The sequence below is a fragment of the Rana temporaria genome, chromosome 4, assembly GCF_905171775.1.
Source record: "Rana temporaria chromosome 4, aRanTem1.1, whole genome shotgun sequence".
In the NCBI taxonomy this organism is placed as follows: domain Eukaryota; kingdom Metazoa; phylum Chordata; class Amphibia; order Anura; family Ranidae; genus Rana; species Rana temporaria.
In genome coordinates, this window is record NC_053492.1 from 30,101,372 (window position 1) to 30,128,866 (window position 27,495).

Here is a 27,495-nt window from a genome sequence, read left to right on the forward strand (position 1 = left end):
CTTAGGCTCCTCAGGTAAGCACATCTTAGTTCATTGTCAGTTGAGGTTAACCAACCAATGAAGAAATGGACAGACTATAAATTCATAAGTAATTTGTATACTATAAACACAAAATATGTGCCCTATAAAATGTATTTTCCAAATCAATAGGTTTTTAAAGAAAATTTAACAAATTTACAAAGACAACATGTAGAAAATAAAGGGGGAAAAAAATCACTTGGACATTAATTCTTCGATATGTGTTACATTTAGAGGGTTTTTCAGTAACAAAAGTTGTATGTAATAAACAGACATACCTAAGTAATAATCATAATACAAGATAGAAAGCTTCTCCACCCGGGTACCCCAGTCGGGATCATGCTGTGCCCACAAGGAATGCTGCGCCCCCCCCACCTACCCTGTGAAGGTTAATTTTCTCAGTTAATCAGATGGCTTAGGCCCCGTACACACCATCGGATCTATCCGCTAAAAACGGTCCACCGGACCGTTTTCAGCGGACAGATCCGCTGCGTCCGCTGCCGGATTTCTGTCTGATGGTTGTACACACCATCAGACAGAAATCCGCGCATAAACAAAACGCGGGGCGTGGCCGCGCCGTCGCCGCGACGATGACGCGGCGACGTGGGCGGCCCTGGAAGTTCAAAGCTTCCACGCATGCATCGAATCAGTACGACGCATGCGAGGGATGGCGGTCGGTCGGACGTGTCCGGTGAGTCTGTACAGACGACCGAACATGTCCGACGGACTGGTTCCCAGCGGATAGATTTCTTAGCATGCTAAGAATTTTTTTTTCGCTGGAAACTGTCCGATCCGCGGGACAATTGTTCGCTCGGGCCTACACACGACTGGATCTGTCCGCTGGAACTGGTCCGGCGGACCAGTTTCAGCAGATCGATCCGGTCGTGTGTACGGGGCCTTAGTGTCGATCTAAGTGCTAAAACAAGATTAAAAAAGAAAAAAAATATATAAAAAAAGAGTAAAATAAATTAACAAGAAATTAGGAAAAAACAGTCAGAGCATTGTATCTTTTTGGACAATGCTAAAGGCACTTTGTTGATTAATTTAACTCTTCTGTGTCATTGTATACCAATCTACCCACTTCCCCCAAATTCTATTGGTTTTATTTTGATTATTTTGGGTTAAGGCATATAACATCTTGTGTGCTGCATGAGTATTAGTTGTATTTATCACTTCTTTAAGTGACGGAGTCAGGTGATCCTTCCAATGTCATATTATTGTCAGTCTTGCGCTTAAAAGAAAAAAGAATGTGTACGGTTATGGTTATAGCTTCTGGTGGAACTAAATCCAAGGATAACAGTGAATTTCCGGGTGACATATGTATGTAAAAATGGAGGTATGTCCCATAGGGACAATATAGACACACTAATACTTGGAGAAGTGACACTTGTGAAAAATCTATATATGTGTTTATTTATCCAAAAAAAAACATGTATAACAATATAAATATAAATCTAAGAAGTGATGGTAAGAATGTGAGGAGATGTATATATCTGTGTGTGGCAATTGGCGGCAGTGCCACTATAGTTTATATGTAAGTGTCATCCAAAGCCTCTTCAGATACAATAGGCGTGTCAATTTGTGAAATAAACTTATAAAAAGATATATGTTTACATAAGAAATGAATATATTTATATATTTATAATGTATTTTGTGGGAGATTGGCTGGAAATTGGTTAGATGGCTACGTTTTCCCTGTGTATGTTTGCTATATGCAATGCATTATATTATATTATGTGTGGTATGGACATAATTTCTAAAATACAATTGTTTTTGTTATAAACACTGGTATATAATTCAAACATGAAATTAAAATGGGTACGAAGGAGTAAGATGTTACCAATATATTAATCTCTATATGATCAAATCACCCCATTAAGGTGGGTATCAATGATCATAGTGTAATTTCATTGTAACCATAAATTTTCCATTTGCAACTCAGCTTTGGGATTACCTATGGGATATTAGCCAAATATCAATAATATATACATCAATCCTATCAGTTAAAAGAAAATACATCAAATACAAAAAATAAATATATTCGTTATCTCAATGTTTATAGCATAATGCATATCCCTGCACATATGGATAAAAGTGCTAGAGAAACAACATATGGGCCCAGATTCAGGTAGAATCGCGCAATATTTGCGTGGGCAAAGAGCAAATTTTTTTCTCTGCGCCCACGCAAATATTGCGCTTTGCCCGCGATTCACGGAGCAGTTGCTCCGTAAATTGCGCGGGCAATATGCTAAACAGCCGGGCGCAAGGCTGCCTAATGTAAATGATCCCGCCGGGGGCGGGAATCATTTAAATTAGGCGCGCTCCCGTGCCGAGCGAACAGCGCATGCTCCGTCGGGAAACTTTCCCGAGGTGCATTGCGGCAAATGACGTCGCAAGGACGTCATTTGCTTCTAAGTGAACGTGAATGGCGTCCAGCGCCATTCACGGTTCACTTACGTAAACGACGTGAAATTTAAATTTCACGGGCGGGAGGCGCAGCTATACTTTAGCATTGGCTGCGCCTGCTATTAGCAGGAGCAGCCTTATGCTAAAGGCGCCGTACGGAAACTCCGTACCTTGCGTACGCAGGGCCCGCGCAACTTTTGTGAATCGGTGGTAGTATGCAATTTGCATACTATACACAGATCACAAAGGCCACGCCCCCTAGCGGCCAACGCAAGAATGCAGCCTGGGATGTGAAGGCATAAGGAGGCTTATGTCTGTCACATCCTAGGCTGCAGTCGGTGTAACGAGGTTCCTGAATCAGGAGCACTCGTTACACCGGAGCAAGTAAGCACTTGCGCCGCGCAACTATGGTTGCGCGGGCGCAAGTGCTTCTTGAATCTGGGCCATTGTGTTTAGTGTAATGGCCTCATAGTCGTATGGATACAAGTCAAGATGCTCAATGATCTGGCTATATGATATAAATATCCCGACATATAAATATAATGTCCAATGTGGCTAGTCTTTTCTGTTCCATTATGAAGAATGTGAAAACTATAATAGAAAAAGAAAGGGTTGTGGGGATGAGGCCCTTGTCCCCATCAACATGGGGACATCCTCCCCATGTTGAGGGCATGTGGCCTGGTGCGGTTCAGGAGAGGGGGGAGGCGCACTCTGTCCCCCCCTCTTTTCTGCGGCCGGCCAGGTTAACATGCTCGGATAAGGGTCTGGTGTGGATATTGGGGGAACTCCACGCCATTTTTTTTTTAAATTTGGGGTGGAGTTCCCCTTTAAATCCACACCAGACCTGAAGGGTCTGGTATGTATATTTGGGGGGAACCCCACGTAATTTTTTTTTAAATTGACGGCGGGGTTCCCCTTAATATCCATATCAGACCTGAAGGGTCTGTTAATGGAATTCGGGGGGACCCCCAGCTTTTTTATTTTTTATGAATGAATCATCTCTGAATTGCCAGAGCCGACAATTCATTAGAGCCGCAAAGCCGGTTTTAAATGCCTTTTTTTCTTTCAGAAATTTCACTTTGTGCAGGGACAGTTCTATGTACGGGAAACATGCGCTTTTTCACATGCTGACTTTACACCCCCCCTAGGTATGAAATTGAAAGTAATATTACACTTTTATTGTTTCACTTTTAGCATTATTAAATTCACTGCTACTGAAAAAACGGCAGTTTTTAAAACTTTTTTTGCATTGATACATGTTTCCTGGGACAGGACCCAGGTCCCCAAACACTTTTTAGGACAATAAATTGCATATTTGCCTTTAAAATTAACACTTTAGATTTCTCCCATAGACTTTAACAGGGTGTTCCGCGGCTTTTCGAATTTGCCGCGAACACCCCTAATTGTTCGTTGTTCGCCGAACAGGCGAACAGGCAATGTTCGAGTCGAACATGAGTTCGACTCGAACTCGAAGCTCATCCCTAGCTGTGATGTGTGGTGTTTGAAAACTTTTATCAATAAAAGGCAACCAAGAAGGTTTTTCCAGAGTGCGGCTGTCCAAACATTTCTTTCTACTATTGCAATTATATCATACACTCCCCTCCAGGAGGAGAGTATATTAGGGCAAGACCAGAGTATGTGGTACAGTGTTCCCACCGCTCCACAGTTCCTCCAACAGTGCAGTACTTACCGTTTTAGAGATCGATGTTCTCCCGCCGCTTCCGGGTATGGGCTGTGGGACTGGGCGTTCCTATTTGATTGACAGCCTTCCGACGGTCGCATACAGCGCGTCACGAGTTCACGAAAGTAGCCGAACGTCGGTGCGCACGCGCCGTATAGAGCCGCACCGACGTTCGGCTTCTTTCGGCAACTGGTGACGCGCTGTATGCGACCGTCGGAAGGCTGTCAATCAAATAGGAACGCCCAGTCCCGAAGATCATACTCGGAAGCGGCGGGAGAACATCGATCTCTAAAAAGTAAGCAGAACACCCAATTCTGCTTACTAAAATTAGTCTCAATCTAATGTTAAAAAAAAAATTTCGGGTGAACTTCCGCTTTAATAACTTATTTTTACTCAATGTTGTTTCTATTCTGAGAACAAGGCCCTTAATGTTAGTATTTTTATTTTTTATTTTGTTTTATGAGATCATTGAGACTGCCAATGAACAAACGCACAGACCAGAGCCCAAATGTAATGAAAAGTAAGAAATAATAAATAAAATAATCAGAGAAAGGGAAATATAAATATATATATATATATATATATATATATATATATATATATATATATATATATATATATATATATATATATATTTATTTATTTTTTCTCTATATTTGGCTGTTTGTTATATGTTATTGATGGTACTCGCAACATGGTTGGTATGTATTAATAAGTTAAAGATACACGTATCTATATTTAAATGCAAAAGAACATGAAAAAGGATATACAAGGACAGATCGACAAATGGAAAAGAGATTTTTTGGGAAAACAGAAAAGCTGTGTGAAGAGGAGGGGAAGGTCCCATGAGGCAGTACAGGCGCGAGGTGCATGTGATCCTTAGTCATAATAGTGGAAGACAACTGAATTTAATTTAATTTCATTACACTATGTCACTATAATATAAACACAGTTCATTCATTTTACCACTTTACTTTCACATTTTATTAATTTCCCATGCACACATTAAAAGGATTTCCCTTTCTTTTCACATTCAGTTCACAGTCCTTTGTTTTAAAGGGTTAAGCTGGTCTAGTATGGTTTTCAAGTGTGTCCACACCCATAAGTGGCCCATTCATTTCCCATGCACACATTAAAAGGATTTTTCCTTCCTTTTCACATCTAGTTCACAGTTCTTTGTTTCAAAGGGTTAAGCTGGTGTAGTATGGTTTTCAAGTGTGTCCACACCCATAAGTTGTATCCAGCCAACAGATACACACAATGGATTGCCATTCAATTGGGAAGTCTGTATTATTGGTTGATGTTGATCACATGGTGTTTTGTTTGATACTATATATTGTTTGTTTCTTACATGCTAGCTATGAGTAAGCACTGATTGTAGTGCAACTAGGGTTGCCACCTCATCCCTTTAAAAAGGAACACATCTGAATTACACAGGTTCTGTGGCTGATTAAGGTGGTAATTAAACTCACTTGGTGCCTTATCTGCATTAAATTAGCCTCAGAACCTGTGTAATTCAGATGTGTTCCTTTTTAAAGGGATGAGGTGGCAACCCTAAGTGCAACATGGCAGCTGTATGTCCCTGTCTTTGCTGTGATTAAGGATGAGCCGAACACCCCCCTGTTCGGTTCGCATCAGAACTTGCGAGCACACCAAATGTTCGTGTGAACTTTAGAAACCCGTTAAAGTCTATGGGACTCGAACATTTGAAATCTAAAGTGTTAATTTTAAAGGCTAATGTGCAAGTTATTGTCCTAAAAAGTGTTTGGGGACCTGGGTCCTGTCCCAGGAAACATGTATCAATGCAAAAAAAGTTTTAAAAATGGCCGTTTTTTCAGGAGCAGTGAATTTAATAATGCTAAAAGTTGGGGGTCCCCCCAAATTCCATTAACAGGCCCTTCAGGTCTGATATGGATATTAAGGGAAACCCCGCCGTCAATTTAAAAAAAAATTACGTGGGGTTCCCCCCAAATATCCATACCAGACCCTTCACTGGGAAAGCCCGGTCTTTCCCAGTGACGTACGAGGGTGCGTCAGAGGGGGTGGGGTCACGTGACGGGTGGCCGCTTCCCCTATATAAGAAATGTCACAGCTCCAGCGCGTCATTCCGCTGGGCTGTGTCCAGCAGAGAGAGGAGCTCGCCTGCTGCGCTCTGGACGGATGGATCTTCTGCATCGCTGGACCGGACCGCTAGTGGATTCACATCGCTGGATTTTTTTTTTTATTAGTAAAGGATTTTTTTCTACCGTGTCTGTGTGTTTTTTTTTAAACTATTTAACTATTTACACTTCCTTCGTGACATGGTAGAGGTACAGTGTACCCCATTACCAATTCACATAGGGGGGGGCAGGATCTGGGGGTCCCCTTTGTTAAAGGGGTCTTCCAGATTCTGATAAGCCCCCCGCCCGCAGACCCCCACAACCACCGGGCAAGGGTTGTGGGGATGAGGCCCTTGTCCCCATCAACATGGGGACATCCTCCCCATGTTGAGGGCATGTGGCCTGGTGCGGTTCAGGAGAGGGGGGAGGCGCACTCTGTCCCCCCCTCTTTTCTGCGGCCGGCCAGGTTAACGTGCTCGAGTATGTATTTTCTCCGATCCCCATAATCTTCAAACTACTCAACAGAGTAAGAACTCATGCAGGGACAGTCATAGCAATAATCCCAATGTGGTCACACAGGCCGTGGTTCCCATTACTACAGTCATTGGCAGTGGGCCAACCCATGCCTCTCCCGAATATCCCAGACCTATTACAACAGGGCCAGGTAATGCATGCAGACCCAGGAATTCTGCACTTAGCTGCCTCGAGGCTGAAGGAAGAAGGCTAACAGAAGCAGGACTTACCACAGAGGTGGTGAAGACATTATTGAAGGCTAGAACATCCACCACTAACCAAAATTATTCAAGGATATGGGAAGTATTCAAAGCTTTTGCAGAGGCACAACGGTTTAATCCCAGAACACCTTCAGAACCACAAATTCTGAATTTCCTTCAGACAAGTTTAGACAAAGGTTTCAGTGTCAGCACACTGAGAGTACAGGTCTCAGCCCTGTCAGCACTGTCGGGAGTAAAATGGGCTTTGCGATGTCTAATCCGTAAATTTTTGAGAGCATGTACAAAAATTCGTCCTGTAAAAAGGTCATATGTCCCACCTTGGGACCTTCAAGTAGTGTTAGACTTTCTATCACAAGAAACCTTTAATAAAGGACAGTCCACAACGTTAAGAAACATCTCAGCAAAGGCAGTGTTTCTCACGGCAATAACTTCTGGCAGAAGGGTATCGGACTTGCAGGCTCTAGGCTGCAAACCACCATACTTTTGTCTAATGACGGACAGGGTAGTGTTATAAACTCTACCACACTATAGACCGAAAGTCAATACATCATTCCATATAAACCAAGATATGGTCCTTCCAACATTCCAGATGGATACAGCAGAGACACTGCATAGTCTGGATGTGGGGTCTGTCCTAGAAACCTACATAGAGATGACGGCAACATTCAGAAAGTCGGAAAATCTATTTGTTGTGTATGAAGGTCACAGAAAAGGGCTGGCAGCGTCTTAAAGGACGCTGGCGTCGTGGCTAGTCAAGGTCATAAGGAGAGCTTATGTGGCGAAACATCTAGATCCTCCAGCAGAGCTTAAAGCACATTCCACGCGGGCGATGGCAACATCGTGGGCGAATTTCAGGGGAGTCACCCCCGAACTCATATGTAGGGCCGCAACTTGGGCGACCTTTAACACATTTCTAAACCACTATAAAGTGGATCCGGCGGCTTTAACATCAGTGCAGTTTGGTCGCGCGGTGTTACAGGGAGTGACATGAAGTAATGTCACAAATAAGTAATGTCACAAATAAGTAAAGATAGTTTCTTGTCCGCCAGGCTTCTGGCATTGGTGAACAAGCCACGTATTTGAGTTCCGTTTGTAGGGGGAGGGGCGGATGCGCGATGGAGTGAGAAGCTCCTAAGCTGAGGTGTGGAGGTCTGACAGAAGTACGCCTGATAGAGCAAAAATATACCCTGGAGAAACCCTGAGACCCCTCGATGGAAGAAAGAGGTTTCCTCTATAGTTGTATATTCATAAAATAACTGCACTGCTACATCGCTGCACTGCTTATATCCCCCTTGCCTCAATAAGTGATATAGAGACACTATAGCAGGACTGCGGTTACCTGCTGGAGTACATGGCTGGAACGCACGGCTGGTGTTGTCACGCAGGGCACCTGCGGTCTGTGGTCTGGAACGTACGGCTGGTGTTGTCACCCAGGGCGCCTGTGGTGCGTGGACCGGTACGGGGGGTCCTCCGGTGTCTGGAGCACGGCTGCGGAACATGGCAGGGAGGCTGGAGCAGCCCACGGGGAGTCACGTGAGGTGCCGAGACTGAACGGGGGCTTCTGGGAAATGTAGTTCCAAGACCTACACGGAGGACATCGAGGAGGAATCACTATAGCAGAGCCCCATAAGTGTCCGCCCCAACCCCAGTCAACAGGACTAAAAAAAAGCCGGGGGGAAGTGTAAGGAGAGACAGAGGACCGTTATCAGGATGACCGTGGTGGTGGTAATGTATATCAACCTATGTTTGCCTAGCCATATCAGTCCAAATCAGCCTAAAGCACACAAAAGGGATATGTTAAAAGGTGAATTAATCATATAAAGGAACAGGAGGCACATAATGACATTGTTTGATATCACCTTGAATTATTTTGAATGAAATGAAATGATTTGCAGTGCCGTGATAGTACTCAGCTAAAAAAAAAAAAACTATATAATTTTTAGGAAGACACCGTATGCAATCTCCAGGTTCCAAGGCTCCAAGGCACATAAATTTAATAAGAATCGGAGCATATTTAACCCTTTGGACACCTCGATCTCCTTTCTTTCTTTTCTTGGTAATTCTACCCATGTCTATATATACATTCATATATACAAGTGAACCTAAATACATGGGGGATTCAAATCTGGAGTGTACCACAGGAAAACCAAGAAACAACCCACCCATGCTTTTTCTGGGGAGGCGTTCATAAAGTAGCCTGGATTGATGGCCTGGCAAATATTACCGTTACCATCAGATCAACCTCCATTGATATAACAGTTTATCAACATCCATGCTAAGGAGGGGGAAGAGTGGGGCAGCTGGGTTTGTTTCAGGCACACAATTCACACCAGTCCACGCTTACCCTACCTGCTATATGTCAGGAAGACAGGACACCCAACAGGACCCACGCCAGGAGGTGAGGAGAAGTGTGGGAGGAGACGGGGGGCCCTTGATACGGGGGGCAGTGCCTGAAGTGTCAGTACCAGCACAGGCGATCTCTCTTCCTCAGCAGCCGCAGCAGTCGAGGCAATTAAGGAGTGGCACAGCCTGGGAGGCAGGAGAAGTGTTGGATACTATGGAGGCGAAAGTAGATCAGGTGCGGCGAAACATCTTAAAGACTCAAAAGACTGTGGACCATAATTTACAGGTTTGCCTGACAAATGTGCCTGATGTTCAACAAACTGCGCAAAATGAACAAGAAGGAGAAATAGGTATCAGAAAACTTGTTCAGCTTATTCAGGCATTACCTACCAGGAAAGATATACAAGATATTATGGTCAATTTAACCAGTACATTACGGGGGGAGATTGAGGAGGTCCAAACTCAGGTAGGGTGGGTGGAGGAAAGGGTGTGCAAAATGGAAAGCGAGCAAAGCGCAACGGAGATGCGGCTTGGGATGCTGGAAGGTAAGGTTCAAACACAAACACAGCAGTTAATTATGCTACAGCTCCAAGCCGAAGAAAGTGAAAATAGGAGTAGGAGAAATAATATCCGCCTCAAAGGGGTTCCGGAGAATTTAGATGGTCTAGAATTAAGAACTGTGGTGATAGATATTCTGAACCAATTATTAAAAAATCTCCCAGAGACTCATATCGAAATAGATCGATTACATAAAGTGCCCACAACAATGAATTGGACTCAAAGTAATCCACGAGATGTCTTATGTAGGATACATTTCTTCCGAGTAAAAGAAGACATTCTTAGAGCAGCATGGCAGGTGGGAACACTGGAATATGAGGGGGGGCGGATACAAATTTTTCCGGATCTGTGTAGACAAACGAAAATGAGGAGATGTATGTTAAAACCAATCTTGGACTATATTCTAGCGAATGGGGGAACTTATAGATGGGGATATCCATTGTCTGTGCTTGTGAAAAAGGGAGGACAGAGCTTTAACTTACGGGAACCAGAGCAGCTTCCTGAACTCTTTAAATTTATGGGGGGAGCCCCTTGAAGTACCTAATTGGCTAGGAATGCCGGAATGGATGGAATACAGTCCATGCCCATTTAACAACCCTACGCAGGGTTAGGGGATAGAAGAAAAAGACTAAAAGTGACCAAGTCAGAGGAAGGCCCCAGAATATCTAGGGGCGAACCTGTAACAGACTACCGAAAAGAAAAACATTCTCTATTTTTTATGATTTTTTTTTTTTTTGTGTGTGTCGGTTGGAAAAATATGACTAATAAGAAACCGTGAAGGAAAAGAAAGGAGGGGAGAGGAAGGGGAGGGAATGTTTTATAATTTTTTTTTTTTTGAGTCTCTATGTCTCTATATCTATTTCCCTTCTCATCATCTCCTTTAACCCTATTATCTCTGCAAAGGGGTGTAGGAGTAGACGGCGGATGGGTAAAGGGGAACTGGGTATCGATGGGAAAGCAAAAATGTAGAGAATGTCCCCTGCAGCAGTAAATGGGAGGGGGAAGGGGGTTTGTATTTTTGTATAGGCACTATATCACATAAGATAATATGGGTGATATATATATATATATATATATATATATATATATATATATATATATAAGATTGGCACAGTAGGGTAGTAGGAAACTGCCCCTTATAATGTGGATAACACAAACACATATATATAGATTTGGGGTGTATCAGAAACTGAGTAGGGAAGGGGGAACAAGTAAGGGAGGAGGGCATAGGCCCACTGGAAACACAGAGGGTGAATGGGGATCACATAAGCATATATAGGTAATAAGTTGAGGGGGTAGAAGTTGGGGGGGGAGGGGAGTGGGGGGTAGTGATGGGGAATAGAGGGGGGGAGGGATGGGAGGGGGTGCAGGGGGAAGGAGGCCACCTCATATGAGCTCATGGAAGTAGAATGGTGTAGGCAACTAGAACTGAGGCCATATCTAAGGAAGATGTCGTAAAGAAACGCAAGAGAAGTAGGGATAGAGGGGATAGAGGGGGGGAGAGGGTTGACAGGATGAAAGAAACAGGGAAGTATGGGACATCAATATTGTTATGTTTGTTATTGTCGTGTTTGAATTAGTGCACAAAGTTTGTATATAAAAGCTGGTATAAGATGAGCGTACATAGTATGATGGAGGATATCCTCTTTCTTTTTTCTTTTCTTTTTTTCCTGCTTGGAATGTCTCTTTTTTTTTGAGAATATATGAACAAACATAAGTGTGTTATGTGGTATCCGATAATAAATGTGCAAATTAGATGTAAAAATATTGTTTAGGATTGGAGCTCGCAATATGGAAAAATTATGCTCTAAGGGAGGGTTTCGATGGGGAAGGGAGACCCGAATAAGGAGTAAGGGTATGGAGAACGGGACTGCTACCTCCATATGCGCATTACCTACTCCCCCAGTTGATACGCCTTTCCTCCAAAAGGGAGGGAAGTCGGAGGCGTACTTTCCGATTTTTTTATATATATATATATATATATTTTTTTTTTTTTCTCTTTTCTTTCTTTTTTTTATATTTTTTTTTTTTCTCTCCGTGCAAGACCGGATAGACCCTCAAGAGGAGGGACTTCCCAGATATGCACGGATATATTTTTGATACCTCCCGGGATCACAGGTAGTAGCCGGATCACGGAAGGGTAAGGGGGGAGGAGAGGGGGGAGGCGTGTCCCCACCCCCTCACCTCGCTCCCTTCTTATTGATTGTAAAGGGTTTAATAAACGATCAAAAGGTTACCTTGGTGAATATTTACTTGCCCAATGAGGGTCAAGTAGCAGTCTTGGAGAGGTATATGAATGTAATACATCAAAATAAGGAGGGAATCTTGCTGATGGGAGCAGATCTAAATATGGCACTAGACCCAACTCTAGATACCTCAAAGGTAACCTCCCAATTGTCGTATATAAAATTACGAAAAGCAAACAGATTGTTTCAGGAGATGCACGTAAGAGATAGCTGGAGAACTTTACATGTGCACGATAGAGATTACACTTTTTTTTCAGCAAAACATAAAAGTTATTCAAGGATAGATTATGTTTTTGTATCTCAAAGTGCGCTGCAATGTACAGTATATATATATATATATATATATATATATATATATATATTTTTGGCCCCCATGGCCACCAAAGAAGATATATATACTGTATTTATCAGTGCTGCCTCGGAGGGGACAGGGAGGGGGCGGGACGAGTACAGTCAGTTTACATACAGGAGAAATCTCCTGTTTTCGGGCATCTGTAATAGGAAGTTCAGTCTGCTGGGCAGCCTTTTGACGACTGTTCTGTCTATCAAAAGAGGGAGGACTTTGTAATAAAGAGGCCCCTGATTAAACAGAAGATAAAACAGAAAATTCCCCTGTCTATTCTGTTGGCGCTCGTCCCGCCTCCCTCTCTGTCCCCTCTGAGGCTGCAGATGGGCATGGATCAGGCTGCATTCATGGCAATGGTGAGGCTGCATTCATGGCAATGGTGAGGCTGCATTAATGGCAATGGTGAGGCTGCAGATGGGCAATGGTGAGGCTACATTGATGGGCACTGACCCTTATTTTGCTTCACAGTTTTTTATTTAAGTGAAGGTGCGTGTTATACGCCGATAAATACAGCATATTCAAATAACACGCCCAAGCTCATCCTTAGTCCTGAGCGGCACTCAGGGATTCGTGGGGGCAACAAAATATATATATCTATAGATAGATATCTATCTATCTATTGATATATATCTATATATATATATGTTTTATATATCCAAATAACACGACCCAAGCACATCTCTTCACCTCACACAGCCACAAAGGCAAGACAATTCTTGTTGGGTAGTGCATTGGTGCTCGGAATGTCAGGCAAAATGGTCGGCCCTCACGCATATTCACTTCATTAAATCTGGCCCTCTTTGCCTAAAACATATATTCTGAAAATGACAGTGCACTTTTACTGCATTACCTTGCTCTGCTTGTCAAGGGGTGCAAACTTAACTTTAGAAAACTTCCATGAACCATCTGCAGGTAAGCCTTGCCTCTGAGGCCTCGTACACACGACGGGACAATCCGATGAAAACGGTCTGCCGGACCGTTTTTATTGAACATGTCCGCTGCTGGATTTTGGTCTGATGGCTGTACACACCATCAGACCAAATTTCCCGCGGACATTTAACGCGGTGACGTGGCCGCGCCGTCACCGCGCCGATGACGCGGCGACGTGCGCGACCCTAGAAGGTCAATGCTTCCACGCATGCGTCGAATCACTTCGACGCATGCGTGGGCTTTCGGCCGAGCGGACATGTCCGGTGAGTCGTACAGACGACCGAACATGTCCGACTGACAGGCTTCCAGCGGACATGTTTCATAGCATGCTATGAAACATTTGTCCGCTGGAAACCTGTCCACTAGGCCGTGAATCCGGTCCGGTCGGCCGTACAGACGACCAAACATGTCCGCGGAAACTGGTCCGCGGACCAGTTTCAGCAGACATGTTCGGTCGTGTGTACGAGGCCTGAGAGAATGCTGAAACAATGGGGTTTCTTTTCTCTCAAACTAGAAGAAGGAGGAAGTGTCTGGTGATTACAAGATTCCCCAGGGGAACAAAAGTAGGGCAATAAAGGTTCCAAATGCCAGTCAGTGCTGAACAAAGATTTAAAGTGACAGGCAGACAGTTACACTTCCACCAAATTATGTATGACGAATATGACTTAGGCCCCATACACACGAGAGGATTTATCCGCGGATACGGTCCAGCGGACCGTTTCCACGGATAAATCCTCTCGAGGATTTGCGCGGATTTCCATGCGATGGAGTGTACTCACCATCGAATCGAAATCCGCGCTAAAATCCTCTGGCGATGACGTGTCGGGCTGTCGCCGCGATTATGACGCGGCGACGTGCGCGACGCTGTCATATAAGGAATTCCACGCATGCGTCGAATCATTACGACGCATGCGGGGGATCCCTTTGGACGGATGGATCCGGTGAGTCTGTACAGACCAGCGGATCTATCCGTTGGGATGGATTCCAGCGGATAGATTTGATAGCATGTCATCAAATATTTATCCGCTGGAAATCCATCCCAGGGGATAAATATCCGCGGAAACAGATCCGCTGGAGTATACACACCATAGGATCTATCCGCTGAAACCCATTCGCTGGGATTTTTCAGCGGATGGATTCTATCGTGTGTATGGGGCCTTAAGAGTCATACATTATTTACAGAACATAACCATGGCCGCTATAAAAACATGAGTATTACATATTTTAGCTTATAGGTACTTCTGTGACTGGCTACTGTATTGCAGTGGTATGCTAGTGTATCACTAAACTGGCAACTCATATACTTTCTATGAGAACTACTAGCTTTTGAATAGGACGTTCAATAATTGAGGGTTTGGATAAATAGTCCCTAATTATCTTGCAATCTTCTGTCACCCACTAACACCTTGACTAAGGGTTTATCTTGACAGCATTCAACCAACACGAAGATATATCTATACTATTTTGATTTAATAAATGGAAGCTGACCAGCTATACTCAGAACTCAGAACTCAGAATTGTAATATCAATCTAGAAAATAGCATGTCAGCCACTAGTAAATGATGAAAATGAAAAACTAGTCCTGCAAGAATTCAGTCAATATGAACAGATTAAAAAGCGATAGCTTTACAGGTAATAACAAAAACCTCACTTGTCAATGCAAATTTTAGTTTTCATAGGAGGATCAGTAAAGACTTTAACGATAAAGAATGTTATCTGTTGATTTTGGTTATCTGATTGAGGATTTATTTTTTTGAAGTCATTTTCCTTGAGGAAATTTACAATTTACTTATTGCCGGGTTCAATACTATATAAGAGGCACTTTGTAGCTCAATTTTGAACTGGACAGAGAAGAAGACAAAAACGTTTGGGTTTATCAGGTAAGCACATATTAGTTCATTGTCAGATGAGGTTAACCAACCAATGAAGAAATGGACAGACTATACATTTATAAGTAATTTGTATACTATAAACACAAAATATGTGCCCTATAAATGTATTTTCCAAATCAATAGGTTTTTATTTAAAATTTAACAAATTTACAAAGACAACATATAGACAATAAAGGGGAAAAAAATCACTTAGACATCAATTCTTCGATATGTGATACATTTAGAGGGTTTCTCAGTAACAAAAGTTGTATGTAATAAACAGACAAACCTAAGTAATAATTGTAATACGGTAATGTTTCAATGGCTCGGGATACCTCTTCAGATGTGAGGTGAGGTGTAGAAGTTGTGCTGGGGAAGTTGGGGAAGAGACACATTCTTCAAAAAGTTATGTATGATTTCTGGGTTTGGTTGTGTGGTGTGTGGATCATCTACTAAATTTTACAGAGATCCTAATAATGACTAAATGCGTCAGCAATGTCTTGTGGATGATAGTGTTTTTCTTTAGTAAGCGGGTGTGATATGTACGGTATTTTAGATTTGTACCTGCATCCCAGGAGGCGTTGAGCTAGGAGCTTGCCGGCTCTGTTACTATTAACATAATAATTCATATTTAGCCTTCTGATGAATTTGTCAAATTTGCAGAAGGCCGCAAAGCCACGGCCTCAATTACCAGCCGGCACGGCCCAACGCAATCGTGCCGGGGTTGGGGTGCACTCACGGAGACAGGATACCCCAGCTGTGCCGTCCCAGGCGCCAGGTCGCTAATTTTAGTCGCAAATACGACCTGGCGTCCGGGGGTTTGTCAAGCCCTGGGTTAGAGTTTGGAGCATATAGGTTAACAATAGTGTACTGTAAGGCATTGATATCGCAGATTATGATTAAAGTGGAGGTTCCCCCTAAAAAAAAATTCTAACAATACATTGAGAACACTGATTACACTGCGGGTATGCTGTTTTTTTTTTTTTTTTTTCGTACATACCTCGATATCGCCGTTTCATCCCTCGGCTTCCAGGTATGAATCTAGTTGGGCTTGGCGTTCCTAGTTGATTGACGTTCCTCCGACCGACGCATACTTGACGTCACGACTTTCCGAAAGAAGCTGAATGTCGCTGCGCAGGCGTCGTATAGAGCCGACTCTATACGGCGCCTGCGCAATGACATTCGGCTTCTGTCGGAAAGTCGTGACGCGCAGTATGCGCCGCTCAGAGGAACGTCAATCAACTAGGTCCAGCAAGAATCATACCTGGAAGCCGAGGGATGAAACGGCGATAACCTGGGGATCTGCAAGCACTTTGTGAAGTTGGAATGAAACAGTGTCCCGAATTGCAGTAAGGACCCCTCCTGGAATAACAGCTTAAAGTCCTGCAACATACGGTTACGTCTCTGGTCAGCAAGTAAATATTGATTACGTTTTAATGGTTAGGTGAGGTCTACACAAACCTGAGAATTCTAAAATCAAACAGCAAATACAGTCAAATCAGTTTGATGCTTTACCTAACATTTTATAGTGGTAGGATTATCATTTGTCTGTTTTCCTTAAATTTTTCTTTAGGTGAATTTCTGTAGAACCTTTTCGAATCACGAGAATGACATTTCTACACATTGCCTCCGCCTTGTGGATCCTCTGTGGGGTTTCTGCTCAGTACAGTAAAAGTTAGTCCTCTTTTTTTGGAACTATATATTTTATATTTTGACATTAATATTGTAATTGTTTATTAACCCTGTGTAAGCCACATGTAAATGATGAGACATAGACACATAAGATGAGATGACAGATAGATAGATAAATCTAAGGTTTATCTATCTACTGTATCTATCTTTCTATCGATCCTGCGCTGAAGAATAAAATAATGTCATAAATGTAATCACATTAGATATCATACATACCCATTCAGTTAGAACTGTTTTTTTTTTTTTTACGTTTAAACATACTTTCTTACATAAATGCCCCCACATTTTGGAAAGCATGAATAGGGGAAGGGGGTTTCAGACTATTTTATTAACAAATGGCCTCTTTTTTAACCACTTTCTGCCTGGCCTATAGACATATGACGGCTGGGAGGTGGTTTAGTTATCCTGAGTGGACGTCATATGACATCCTCTCAGGAAGCGCCAATCGCGGGCCCGCTCAGCGTCACGATCTGTCAGCGGCCACGTCTACAGGACCGATCGGAGTAACGGCTTATTGCCGGTACTATGTGACCACTGTGAGGAATCACATCAAATCACATGACAGTTGTGGACAATAGATGGCTTTCTTTCAGGCCATCCAATGTGTACAACTGTATTACTAGCTGTGATTGGTTAATTTGATCACATGGTACAGACAGGGTCAATCACAGCCCATCTGTAACATGTGATTATCTTTGACCAATCACAGCTAATAACAAGAAAACAGACTGAATGAATCTGTTTCATTCAGTAAAATGTTCTGTAATGCACTGCTATAAGCAAACATAATGGCCCGGATTCAGAAAGAACTTACGACGGCGTATCTCCAGCTACGACGTCGTAATTCCGAATGTGTGGCGTCGTATCTCGGCGCCTGATTCAAAGAATCACATACGTCGGAATTTGGCCAAGATCCGACCGACGTAAGTCTCTTACGCTGTCGTATCTTGGGTGCATATTTACACTGGCCGCTAGGGGCGCTTCCATAGATTTACGTGTAGAATATGCAAATGAGCTGGATACGCCGATTCACGAACGTACTTGCGCCCTCCGCCTTGATATACGTCGTTTGCGTAAGGTGTTTTGTAGGCATAAAGTTACCCCTGCTAAATGAGGCGCAGCCAATGTTAAGTATGGATGTCGGAACAGCGTTGAATTTTACGTGGTTTACGTTGTTTGCGTAAGTCATACGTGAATGGGGCTGGGCGTAGGTTACGTTCACGTCGAAAGCATTGAGTATTTGCGACGTGATTCTGAGCATGCGCACTGGGATACGTCCATGGACGGCGCATGCGCCGTTCGTTCGGCCCCTCATTTGCATGGGGTCACGGCTCATTTCAATACAACACGCCCACTGCCTTGTTCATTTGAATTACGCGGGCTTACGCCGGCCCATTTACACTACGCCGCCGTAACTTAGGGCGCAAGTTCTTTCTGAATACGGTACTCGCCTCTCTAAGTTACGGCGGCGTAGCGTATATGAGATACGCTACGCCCGCCTGATGATACACGATTCTTTCTGAATCCGGGCCAATGTGTAAAAAAATTAATTCTGATTACTTCCCCAGAGCAGTACAATGTTCATATGGTGACAATAAATTGCTCTAGTCACACTGTGTTAAAAAAAAATAAAAAATCATACAATAAAGAAAAGTGTAATAAAAAAAGAAAAATAATTAAAAAACTATACAACTTTTTTTTTTTTGTACTGTCACCAGTCAGTGTCCCTGATCACTGCCTCACCAGTTATATGATGAAGCTGTACTGTACTGGTGGCAGTATGTAAGAAAAAAAAAGTTGTGATTTTTATTTTATTTTTTAAATTTTCTAGAAAATTATGAGCGTACATCACAGTTGATCAATTTTCAGATATGTTTAACATAGATTGTGGACTCTAACTTTCACACAGACTAAATAATATACACTGATTGGGTTATTTAGAAATGTAGCAGAATACATTTTGGGCTGAATTCATGAAGAACAATTATTTATTTGCAAAATTGTATAACAGAAATGAAGAAAAACTTATCATTTTTAAAAAAAAAAAAACACTCTTTTTTCATTTAGGCTACTTTCACACTGGGGCGGTAAAGCGCTGTTATTTTTAGCGGCACTTTACTGCTTTTATAGCGCTAGTGGGCGCTTTTAAAGCGGAGTTCCACGCAAAGATGGAACTTACGCTTTAAATGATGGTGACCCCTTGACATGGCACACTTTTTGTAGCTACTGACTTTTAAATGGGTGGATCTCCGCTTTAACCCTTTAGTGGCCAAAAAAGGGTTAAAAGTGCCCGCAAAGCGTCGCTGCCGAAGCACTTTGCAGGTGCTTCAGCAGCGCTGCCCATTGATTTCAATGGCAGGGGTGGTTTAGGAGCGATGTATACAGCGCTCCCACACCGCCCCAAAGATGCTGCTTGCAGGACTTTTTTTTCCGTCCTGCAAGCGCACCGCCCCAGTGCAAAAGCACTCAGGCTTTCACACTGGGGAGGTTTGAGAGACACCTTTTAGGCGTTTTTGTAGGTTATTTCAGGCTATTTGTAGCGCAAAAATGCCTGAAAAGCGCCTCAGTGTGAAAGGGGTCTTATTTAGCAAAAAGCTGTGGTTATTAGGATCACCTGAGGTTCCTACTCCACCAGCACCATTGATGTAACCAGGGCTTTTTTTCTCAGAGAAAAGGTGCAGGAACTCACCCCCCTCCACCCCGACACACCTAGCACCGCCCCCCTTTAGAGAACAGGAAACAGCCTATATATATATATATATATATATATATATATACAGCAAGAGACAGCCCATATATATATATATATATATATATATATATATATACACAGGGCTTTTTTCTCAAACAATAGGTGCTGGAACTTAAACACAACCCCACAAAACCCCTCCCCCTACAGACACCCTCCAAATCACATCAAATAGTGGGTGTGGTCAGTCAAATTTCACAAACAGTAGGAGGGTCTTAAAGGGGCATTAAATACCAGGATTGCATTACATATAGAGTGCAGAGCTGTCACTTGTAAATACAGAAACCAGACTTCTGTGTTTACAAGTGATTGTGGTGAGCAGCCACCAAATGGTCTGAGCCACAGGTGGTGGAACTGAGTTCCACCAAGTTCCCCCTGAAAAAAAGCCCTGTATATATATATATATATATATATATATATATATATATATATATATATATAACAGCAAGAGACAGCCCATATATATATATATATCTCCAGCAAGAGACATCCCACATATATATATATATTATCAGCTCGGCATTACCTCCTCCTTCCCCTACAGTCCCATCTCCTCCAAGTCATGTCCTCCTCCCCTCCTCCCTCCAGTCCTATCTCCTCCATGTCATGTCCTCCTTCTCCTCCTCCCTCCAGTCCCATCTCCTCCATGTCATGTACTCCTCCCTCCAGTCCCATCTCCTCCATGTCATGTCCTCCTCCTCCCTCCAATCCCATCTCCTCCATGTCATGTCCTTCTCCTCCTCCCTCCAGTCCCATCTCCTCCATGTCATGTCCTCCTCCTCCTCCCTCCAGTCCCATCTCCTCCATGTCATGTCTTCCTCCTCCTCCTCCCTCCAGTCCCATCTCCTCCATGTCATGTCCTCCTTCTCCTCCTCCCTCCAGTCCCATCTCCTCCATGTCATGTCCTCCTCCTCCTCCCTCCAGTCCCATCTCCTCCATGTCTTGTCCTCCTCCTCCTCCCTCCAATCCCATCTCCTCCATGTCTTGTCCTCCTCCTCCTCCCTCCAGTCCCATCTCCTCCATGTCATGTCTTCCTCCTCCCTCCAGTCCCATCTCCTCCATGTCATGTCCTCCTTCTCCTCCTCCCTCCAGTCCCATCTCCTCCATGTCATGTCCTCCTCCTCCTCCTTCCTCCAGTCCCATCTCCTCCATGTCATGTCCTCCTCCTACTCCTTCCAGTCCCATCTCCTCCATGTCTTGTGCTCCTCCTCCTCCCTCCAGCCCCATATCCTCCATGTCTTGTCCTCCTCCTCCTCCCTCCAGTCCCATCTCCTCCATGTCATGTCCTCCTCCTCCTCCTCCCTCCAGTCCCATCTCCTCCATGTCTTGTCCTCCTCCTCCTCCCTCCAGTCCAATCTCCTCCATGTCATGTCCTCCTCCTCCTCCCTCCAGTCTCATCTCCTCCATGTCATGTCCTCCTCCTCCTCCCTCCAGTCCCATCTCCTCCATGTCATGTCCTCCTCCTCCTCCCTCCAGTCCCATCTCCTCCATGTCATGTCCTCCTTCTACCCCCTTCAGTCCCATCTCCTCCATGTCATGTCCTCCTCCTCCTCCCTCCAGCCCCATATCCTCCATGTCATGTCCTCCTCCCCCCTCCAGTCCCATCTCCTCCATGTCATGTCTTCCTCCTCCCTCCAGTCCCATCTCTTCCATGTCATGTCCTCCTCCTCCTCCTCCCTCCAGTCCCATCTCCTTCATGTCATGTCCTCCTTCTCCTCCCTCCGGCCCCATCTCCTCCATGTCATGTCCTCCTCCTCCTCCCTCCAGTCTCATCTCCTCCATGTCATGTCCTCCTCCTCCTCCCCCAGTCCCATCTCCTTCATGTCATGTCCTCCTTCTCCTCCCTCCAGTCCCATCTCCTCCATGTCATGTCCTCCTCCTCCTCCCTCCAGTCCCATCTCCTCCATGTCATATCCTCCTCCTCCTCCCTCCAATCCCATCTCCTCCATGCCATGTCCTCCTCCTCCCTCCAGTCCCATCTCCTCCGTGTCATGTCCTTCTTCTCCCTCCAGTCCCATCTCCTCCGTGTCATGTCCTCCTTCTCCTCCTCCCTCCAGTCCCATTTCCTCCATGTCATGTCCTCCTCCTTCCCCCTTCAGTCCCATCTCCTCCATGTCATATCCTCCTCCTCCTCCCTCCAGTCCCATCTCCTCCATGTCATGTCCTCCTCCCCCCTCCAGTCCCGTCTCCTCCATGTCATGTCTTCCTCCTCCCTCCAGTCCCATCTCCTCCATGTCATGTCCTCCTCCTCCTCCCTCCAGTCCCATCTCCTCCATGTCATGTCCTCCTCCTCCTCCCTCCAGTCCCATCTCCTTCATGTCATGTCCTCCTTCTCCTCCCTCCAGTCCTATCTCCTCCATGTCATGTCCTCCTCCTCCTCCCTCCAGTCCCATCTCCTCCATGTCATGTCCTCCTCCTCCTCCTCCTCCCTCCAGTCCCATCTCCTTCATGGCATGTCCTCCTTCTCCTCCCTCCAGTCCCATCTCCTCCATGCCATGTCCTCCTCCTCCTCCCTCCAGTCCCATCTCCTCCATGTCATGTCCTCCTCCTCCCTCCAGTCCCATATCTTCCATGTCATGTCCTCCTCCTCCCTCCAGTCTCATCTCCTCCATGTCATGTCCCCCTCCTCCTCCTCCTCCCTCCAGTCCCATCTCCTTCATGGCATGTCCTCCTTCTCCTCCCTCCAGTCCCATCTCCTCCATGCCATGTCCTCCTCCTCCTCCCTCCAGTCCCATCTCCTCCATGTCATGTCCTCCTCCTCCCTCCAGTCCCATATCTTCCATGTCATGTCCTCCTCCTCCTCCCTCCAGTCCCATCTCCTCCATGTCATGTCCACCTCCTGCTCCCTCCAGTCCCATCTCCTCCATGTCATGTCCTCCTCCACCATGTCATGTCTTCCTCCTCCAGTCCCATTTCCTCCATGTCATGTTCTCCCCCCCCCCCTTCAGTCCCATCTCCTCCATGTCATGTCCTCCTCCTCCAGCACTATCTCCTCCATACAATGTCATTCCCATTCCAAGTGTGCCCCCCTCTCCTTCTCCCTGATAGGTCGGTCCTCTGATGATCGGGGTGATATATATTTCCCTGGGCTCACCTCGCTCTCTCCGGACACACAGCTCAGCTCCGCTCTGATCACACTTCCATAATGGAATATTCGAAATGCCCGATGCACGCAGCCAATCTCTCTCCCCACTGGAGCCTATTGGCTGTGATCTCTCCCGTCCTCCAATGAAAACTGGCTGACGCCTTAAAGGGGGGCGGGTCAGGAATGCACATTGCAAGACTTACGAATGGTTCGATTGCCAATATGTCATGCCCATTAACGGCTGATTGGTTTCCATATTGAACATTTCACCACCCATCCTAATGTGTTTTTACTATGTGATTGGATAGACGTTCGTAAGGGTAAAACTCTGCCCATAAGAAGTGTGCGGTTGGTTCCTTAGCTTAGACAATAATAGGCTGGGATGACAGGATTTTTTCACCCCCTGTTGCTGCGGCGCTGCCCCTGCACCCACTGCCGCCCCGAGGCCTGGCCTCGGTGGCCTTGTCTGGAATCTGGCCCTGCCTTGAGTACCGAGAGAGTCCACACTGTTCTCGGCAGGGTTCATCCCTTGCCACACACAATATATGAGGAGCTAGAAGAGGAGGGCAGGGGCAATAACTCCAACTAGATTGTATGGTGAGGAGACCCAGTGATGGTTGTAAATGTCTACTATTCAACAAAATCTTTATCATGATTCAATTTATTAGGAATCTCCAATGAGTTCCTGCTCTGTCTCATGTACCCAGGGGCGGACTGACAACTCATGCGCAATAGAAGATTATGAGGCCCCGGGCCAGAAAACAGCAGGGCAGGGGTTGGGGCAGCTAAAATCTTGGGATTTTCACATCAAAAAGCATGTCGTATCGGACATATCAGGGACAGATGTAAAAAAAAAACAGAGTTACATACTGTCCCTGGTTCTACTGAGCCTGGCAACCCTGATGGGCCCCCCTAATGGCAGTGCCCGAGTGCCTGAATGGTCAGTCCGCCCCTGCATGTACCTCATATCTCTTACTGTTTGTACATTGAGTAATATGGTGCTCTGCTCTCACATTGTTGAACAGATTGGAATGTTGCCCTTCAAGGTCAAGCAACTCAGTCCACACTTATAAACGATCAACGCTATGGCTTCCTGGGAGCAGCAATAAATGCCATAGATGGGAATCTGGATCCGGAGGCTTTCCATGGTTCCTGCACCCATACAGATAATGAAGTGTCTCCCTGGTGGAGGGTGGACCTGCTGAAATCTTACAGAATTTCCTCCATCTCCATCACTAACAGAAACAACTTTGGTGACAGAATAAATGGGGCTGAAATTCTGGTTGGAAATTCTCTGAGTGATAATGGAAACAATAATCCCAAGTAAGAATGATTCTTGGATATTATTCCCCTTCAGCTATCGCTCATATATACCCCTTATGGTACAGAGCAGTTTTTTCCTTTCTGCTAATGAGCTGTGATAACTCCAAATATGGAAATATTTATTCACAGTTAAGCCTGGTACACACGATCGGATTTGGCGTTGGTGTTTGGCGTTGCGTTTGGCGTTGGCCAGGAACTTGTATTGCATACAATTGTCGACCAACAAACACGAAACAACATGGTTTTTCAGCTCTTTAGTGCTACCCTTTGGGCACCTTCTGTTAATGTTGTGTTTGGCAAGCATTGCTTCCGAGCATGCGTGTTTGTACTTTGGACTTTTGTCCGATGGACTTATGTACACATGATCGGAAAATTCAAACAACAGATAATTTTCCATGGAAAATTTTAAAGCATGCTATCCAACACTTGTCCACGGAAAATCAGACAACAATTGTCCGATGGAGCATAAAATCGGTTGGATTTTCTGCCAACAGACTGTCAACACACAATTCCATTGAAAAATTTGATTGTGTGTACGAGGCTTAAGATCTGTGAAAATGTAGAATAGACTCCCTCCAAAGGTGGTTCTGGCCAGCTCAGTAGATTGCTTTAAAAAAGGCCTGGATTAGTTCCTAAATATACATAATATAACTGGGTACCAGGGCCGTAGATAAAACAAATCCTGGGGAGGGAGGTTCAGGTCTTTTAAACTCAAAGGCATCATTTACACGTTTATGTTGGGGGATGTACAGTAAAAACATATCACAGCAGAGTGGGGCCATGAGGCTTTGCAAAGAGACCTTGCAGTAATTTCATGCTTTTCAGGGGGACCCCTTATTAAACTGAGGGGATTGGGCACAATAGATGGGAAGCTGACTGATGCACTCCGAAACTCTGATTGCTTCTACTGTGCTTATGCTGAGGCTAAACAGCAGGGACACTGGGCATTTTGCCAGGATGCTTTGAACAGCCCTGACCCCCCTTATCTACGCCCCTGCTGGGTACTAACATTTTTAGGTAAAGTTGATACAGGGAAAATCTGATTGCCTCTCAGGGGATCGGGTAGGATTTTTTTCCCCTGCTGGAGGAAATTGGATCATACTTTGCTGCGTTTTTTTTGCCTTCCTCGGGATCAACTGTGGGTGAAGGATTGTGTATATGGGATTGTATTATTATTATTAATATTATTCAAATCTTTAATGGCTAATTGGACTTCTGAGGTGTTTATTGGTTGATCTAAAAGTAGACTATCGTCCTCCGAAAGTTTTGGGAGTCTGGAGGAAGTTACGTAATCAAGTATGACCTGCTTCCTGTTACCATGAAGGTCTGGTGGCTTGTGTTGAGCCGGTAAGTTGTAAAGTCTAGTATAGTAGTCGTGGAAGTGTTGGGCAATCAAGTCGTCCGTCACTATTATTATTATTTTATTTTTATTGGTTGAACTGGATGGGCTTGTGTTTTTTTTTTCAAGCTGACTAACTATGTAACTGTGTAACTTTCTCAATACTTAGGCCCCATTCACATCTGAGAGATTATCTGTTCAAATCTTGTAGCTCTAAAATGCTCAACAAGCCAAATCCCATTAATTTCAATGGACCATGTTGACACATGAGCGTTTTGTCACCTGAAGCAAAATGCCTGCTGCTCCAAAAAGTACATGAGCTTATTTTTTGGCAGATTTCAAGCATTTCCGGCACCATGGACTCCAATAGAAACACCTGAAAACATGTGACTTGAGCATTTTACAAGTGTTTTTGTTGCTCGTTTTCTGCACAAACAGCACCTGTCCACCCCTAAATAGTTACATAGTTACATAGTTAGTCAGGTTGAAAAAAGACACAAGTCCAACCATAAGAAATATAATAATAATAATAATAATAATAATAATAATAATAATAATAATATCGTACAATCACATATACCCAATTCTATACCCACAGTTGATCCAGAGGAAGGCAAAAAAAAACAGCAGAACACGATCCAATTTGCAACAGCAGGGGAAAAAAATTCCTTCCTGATCCCCCGAGAGGCAATCGGATATTCCCCAGATCAACTTTACCTATAAATGTTAGTACTCAGTTATATTATGTACATTTAGGAAGGTATCCAGGCCTTTCTTAAAGCACTTTACTGAGCTGGCCAATACCACCTCTGCGGGGAGTCCATTCCACATTTTCACAGCTCTTACTGTGAAGAAACCTTTCCGTATTTGGAGGTGAAATCTCTTTTCCTCTAGTCCCTTTGTCCTCAGTGTTGACCGTAAAGTGAATAACTCAACACCAAGTTCACTATATGGACCCATTATATATTTGTACATCCGAGGCCAGGATTTTTTCACCCCCCCCCCTGTTGCCGTGGCGCCGCCCCTGCACCCCTGCCACCCCGAGGCCTGGCCTCTGTGGCTTTGTCTGGAGTCCGACCCTGCCTGCAGAGGTGGTTCTGGCCAGCTCGGTAGATTATTTTAAGAAAGTCCTGGATTCTTTCCTAAATGTACATAATATAACTGGGTACTAACATTTATAGGTAAAGTTGATCCTGGGGTTTTTCGCCTTCCTCTGGATCTACTGTGGGTATAGAATTGGTTATATGAGATTTTATGATATTTTTTATTTTATTTACTTTATGGTTGAACTAGATGGACTTGTGTCTATGTAACTATGTAACATCTAAATAACGAAAAATGTGTCCTAATTTTGATTTGGAACAAAACGAGCTGCACATGTCTAATGTGTGTATTTATAGTATCTATGCAGTTTTTTTCCAGTGTGGACCCAGCCAATGAAGTCCCGGTTCTTTCACTTCCTTAATGGGGCGGTCCTTAATGCTGTAATACTCTGAGTCCAGGCTTCATGATGATGTTGTCCCAGGGGGCGTGTCCATAACAGTCTGGGCTCAGTGGAAGTGGGAAGATGATGATACCGACTATTACTGAACATGAAATACTGTGGGAGGGAAGTGCCAGATAGGAAATCTTTGCAGCTTTGAAGGAAAAGCTGTTTTTTTTTATATATTATTGAGCTATTCTGCATTACGTATTGTGTAGCTGCTTTTTAAAATAAATATACATACATGTATAATGATTGATATTACTGTTACTTTTATTACCGGTAATACAAATTTCACTTTGCAGGTGCGGGCTGATTACCTCTATGCCAAATGGAGCAACACAGAAATACTACTGCCATGGCATGGTTGGCAGATACGTCAATATTATTATACGCGGAAAGGCCTCATTTCTTACATTATGTGAAGTTCAAGTCTGGACCTCTGACAGTGATTGAGTGGCCCACCTAAAAAGAGCAACAGATGATTACAATAATACAATTTTAAATGTATTGCCTTATGTGTCAGTAATCTGAAGGGCAAAGCAATTAATCAAATAATCAAATACTGATTAATAAACAATATTCAGCATTA

The 27,495-nt window shown here is 44.2% G+C and overlaps 1 protein-coding gene across 2 annotated transcripts; it reads left to right on the top strand.

Moving 5' to 3' along the window:
• Positions 1–27,495, top strand: LOC120936073 (fucolectin-like). Of its 2 annotated transcripts, none has more exons than XM_040348176.1 (4): positions 1–14; positions 16,806–16,906; positions 23,784–24,081; positions 27,209–27,495. In XM_040348176.1, exons 2-4 carry the CDS (start codon positions 16,840–16,842, stop codon positions 27,357–27,359), a joined length of 516 nt encoding a protein of 171 aa, XP_040204110.1. In that variant the 5' UTR covers positions 1–14; positions 16,806–16,839; the 3' UTR covers positions 27,360–27,495. The 2 variants fall into 2 exon arrangements, with proteins under 2 accessions (XP_040204110.1, XP_040204109.1); XM_040348175.1 differs by lacking the exon at positions 1–14 and adding an exon at positions 15,157–15,241.

What these genes read in the sequence shown, in the direction of transcription:
- LOC120936073 (XM_040348176.1), top strand. Translation starts at nt 16,840, where the DNA reads ATGACATTTCTACACATTGCCTCCGCCTTGTGGATCCTCTGTGGGGTT. An exon ending in TTCTGCTCAGTACAGTAAAA is followed by an intron (nt 16,907 to 23,783) that starts GTTAGTCCTCTT and finishes ATTGTTGAACAG; the next exon opens with ATTGGAATGTTGCCCTTCAA. An exon ending in AATGGAAACAATAATCCCAA is followed by an intron (nt 24,082 to 27,208) that starts GTAAGAATGATT and finishes TTCACTTTGCAG; the next exon opens with GTGCGGGCTGATTACCTCTA.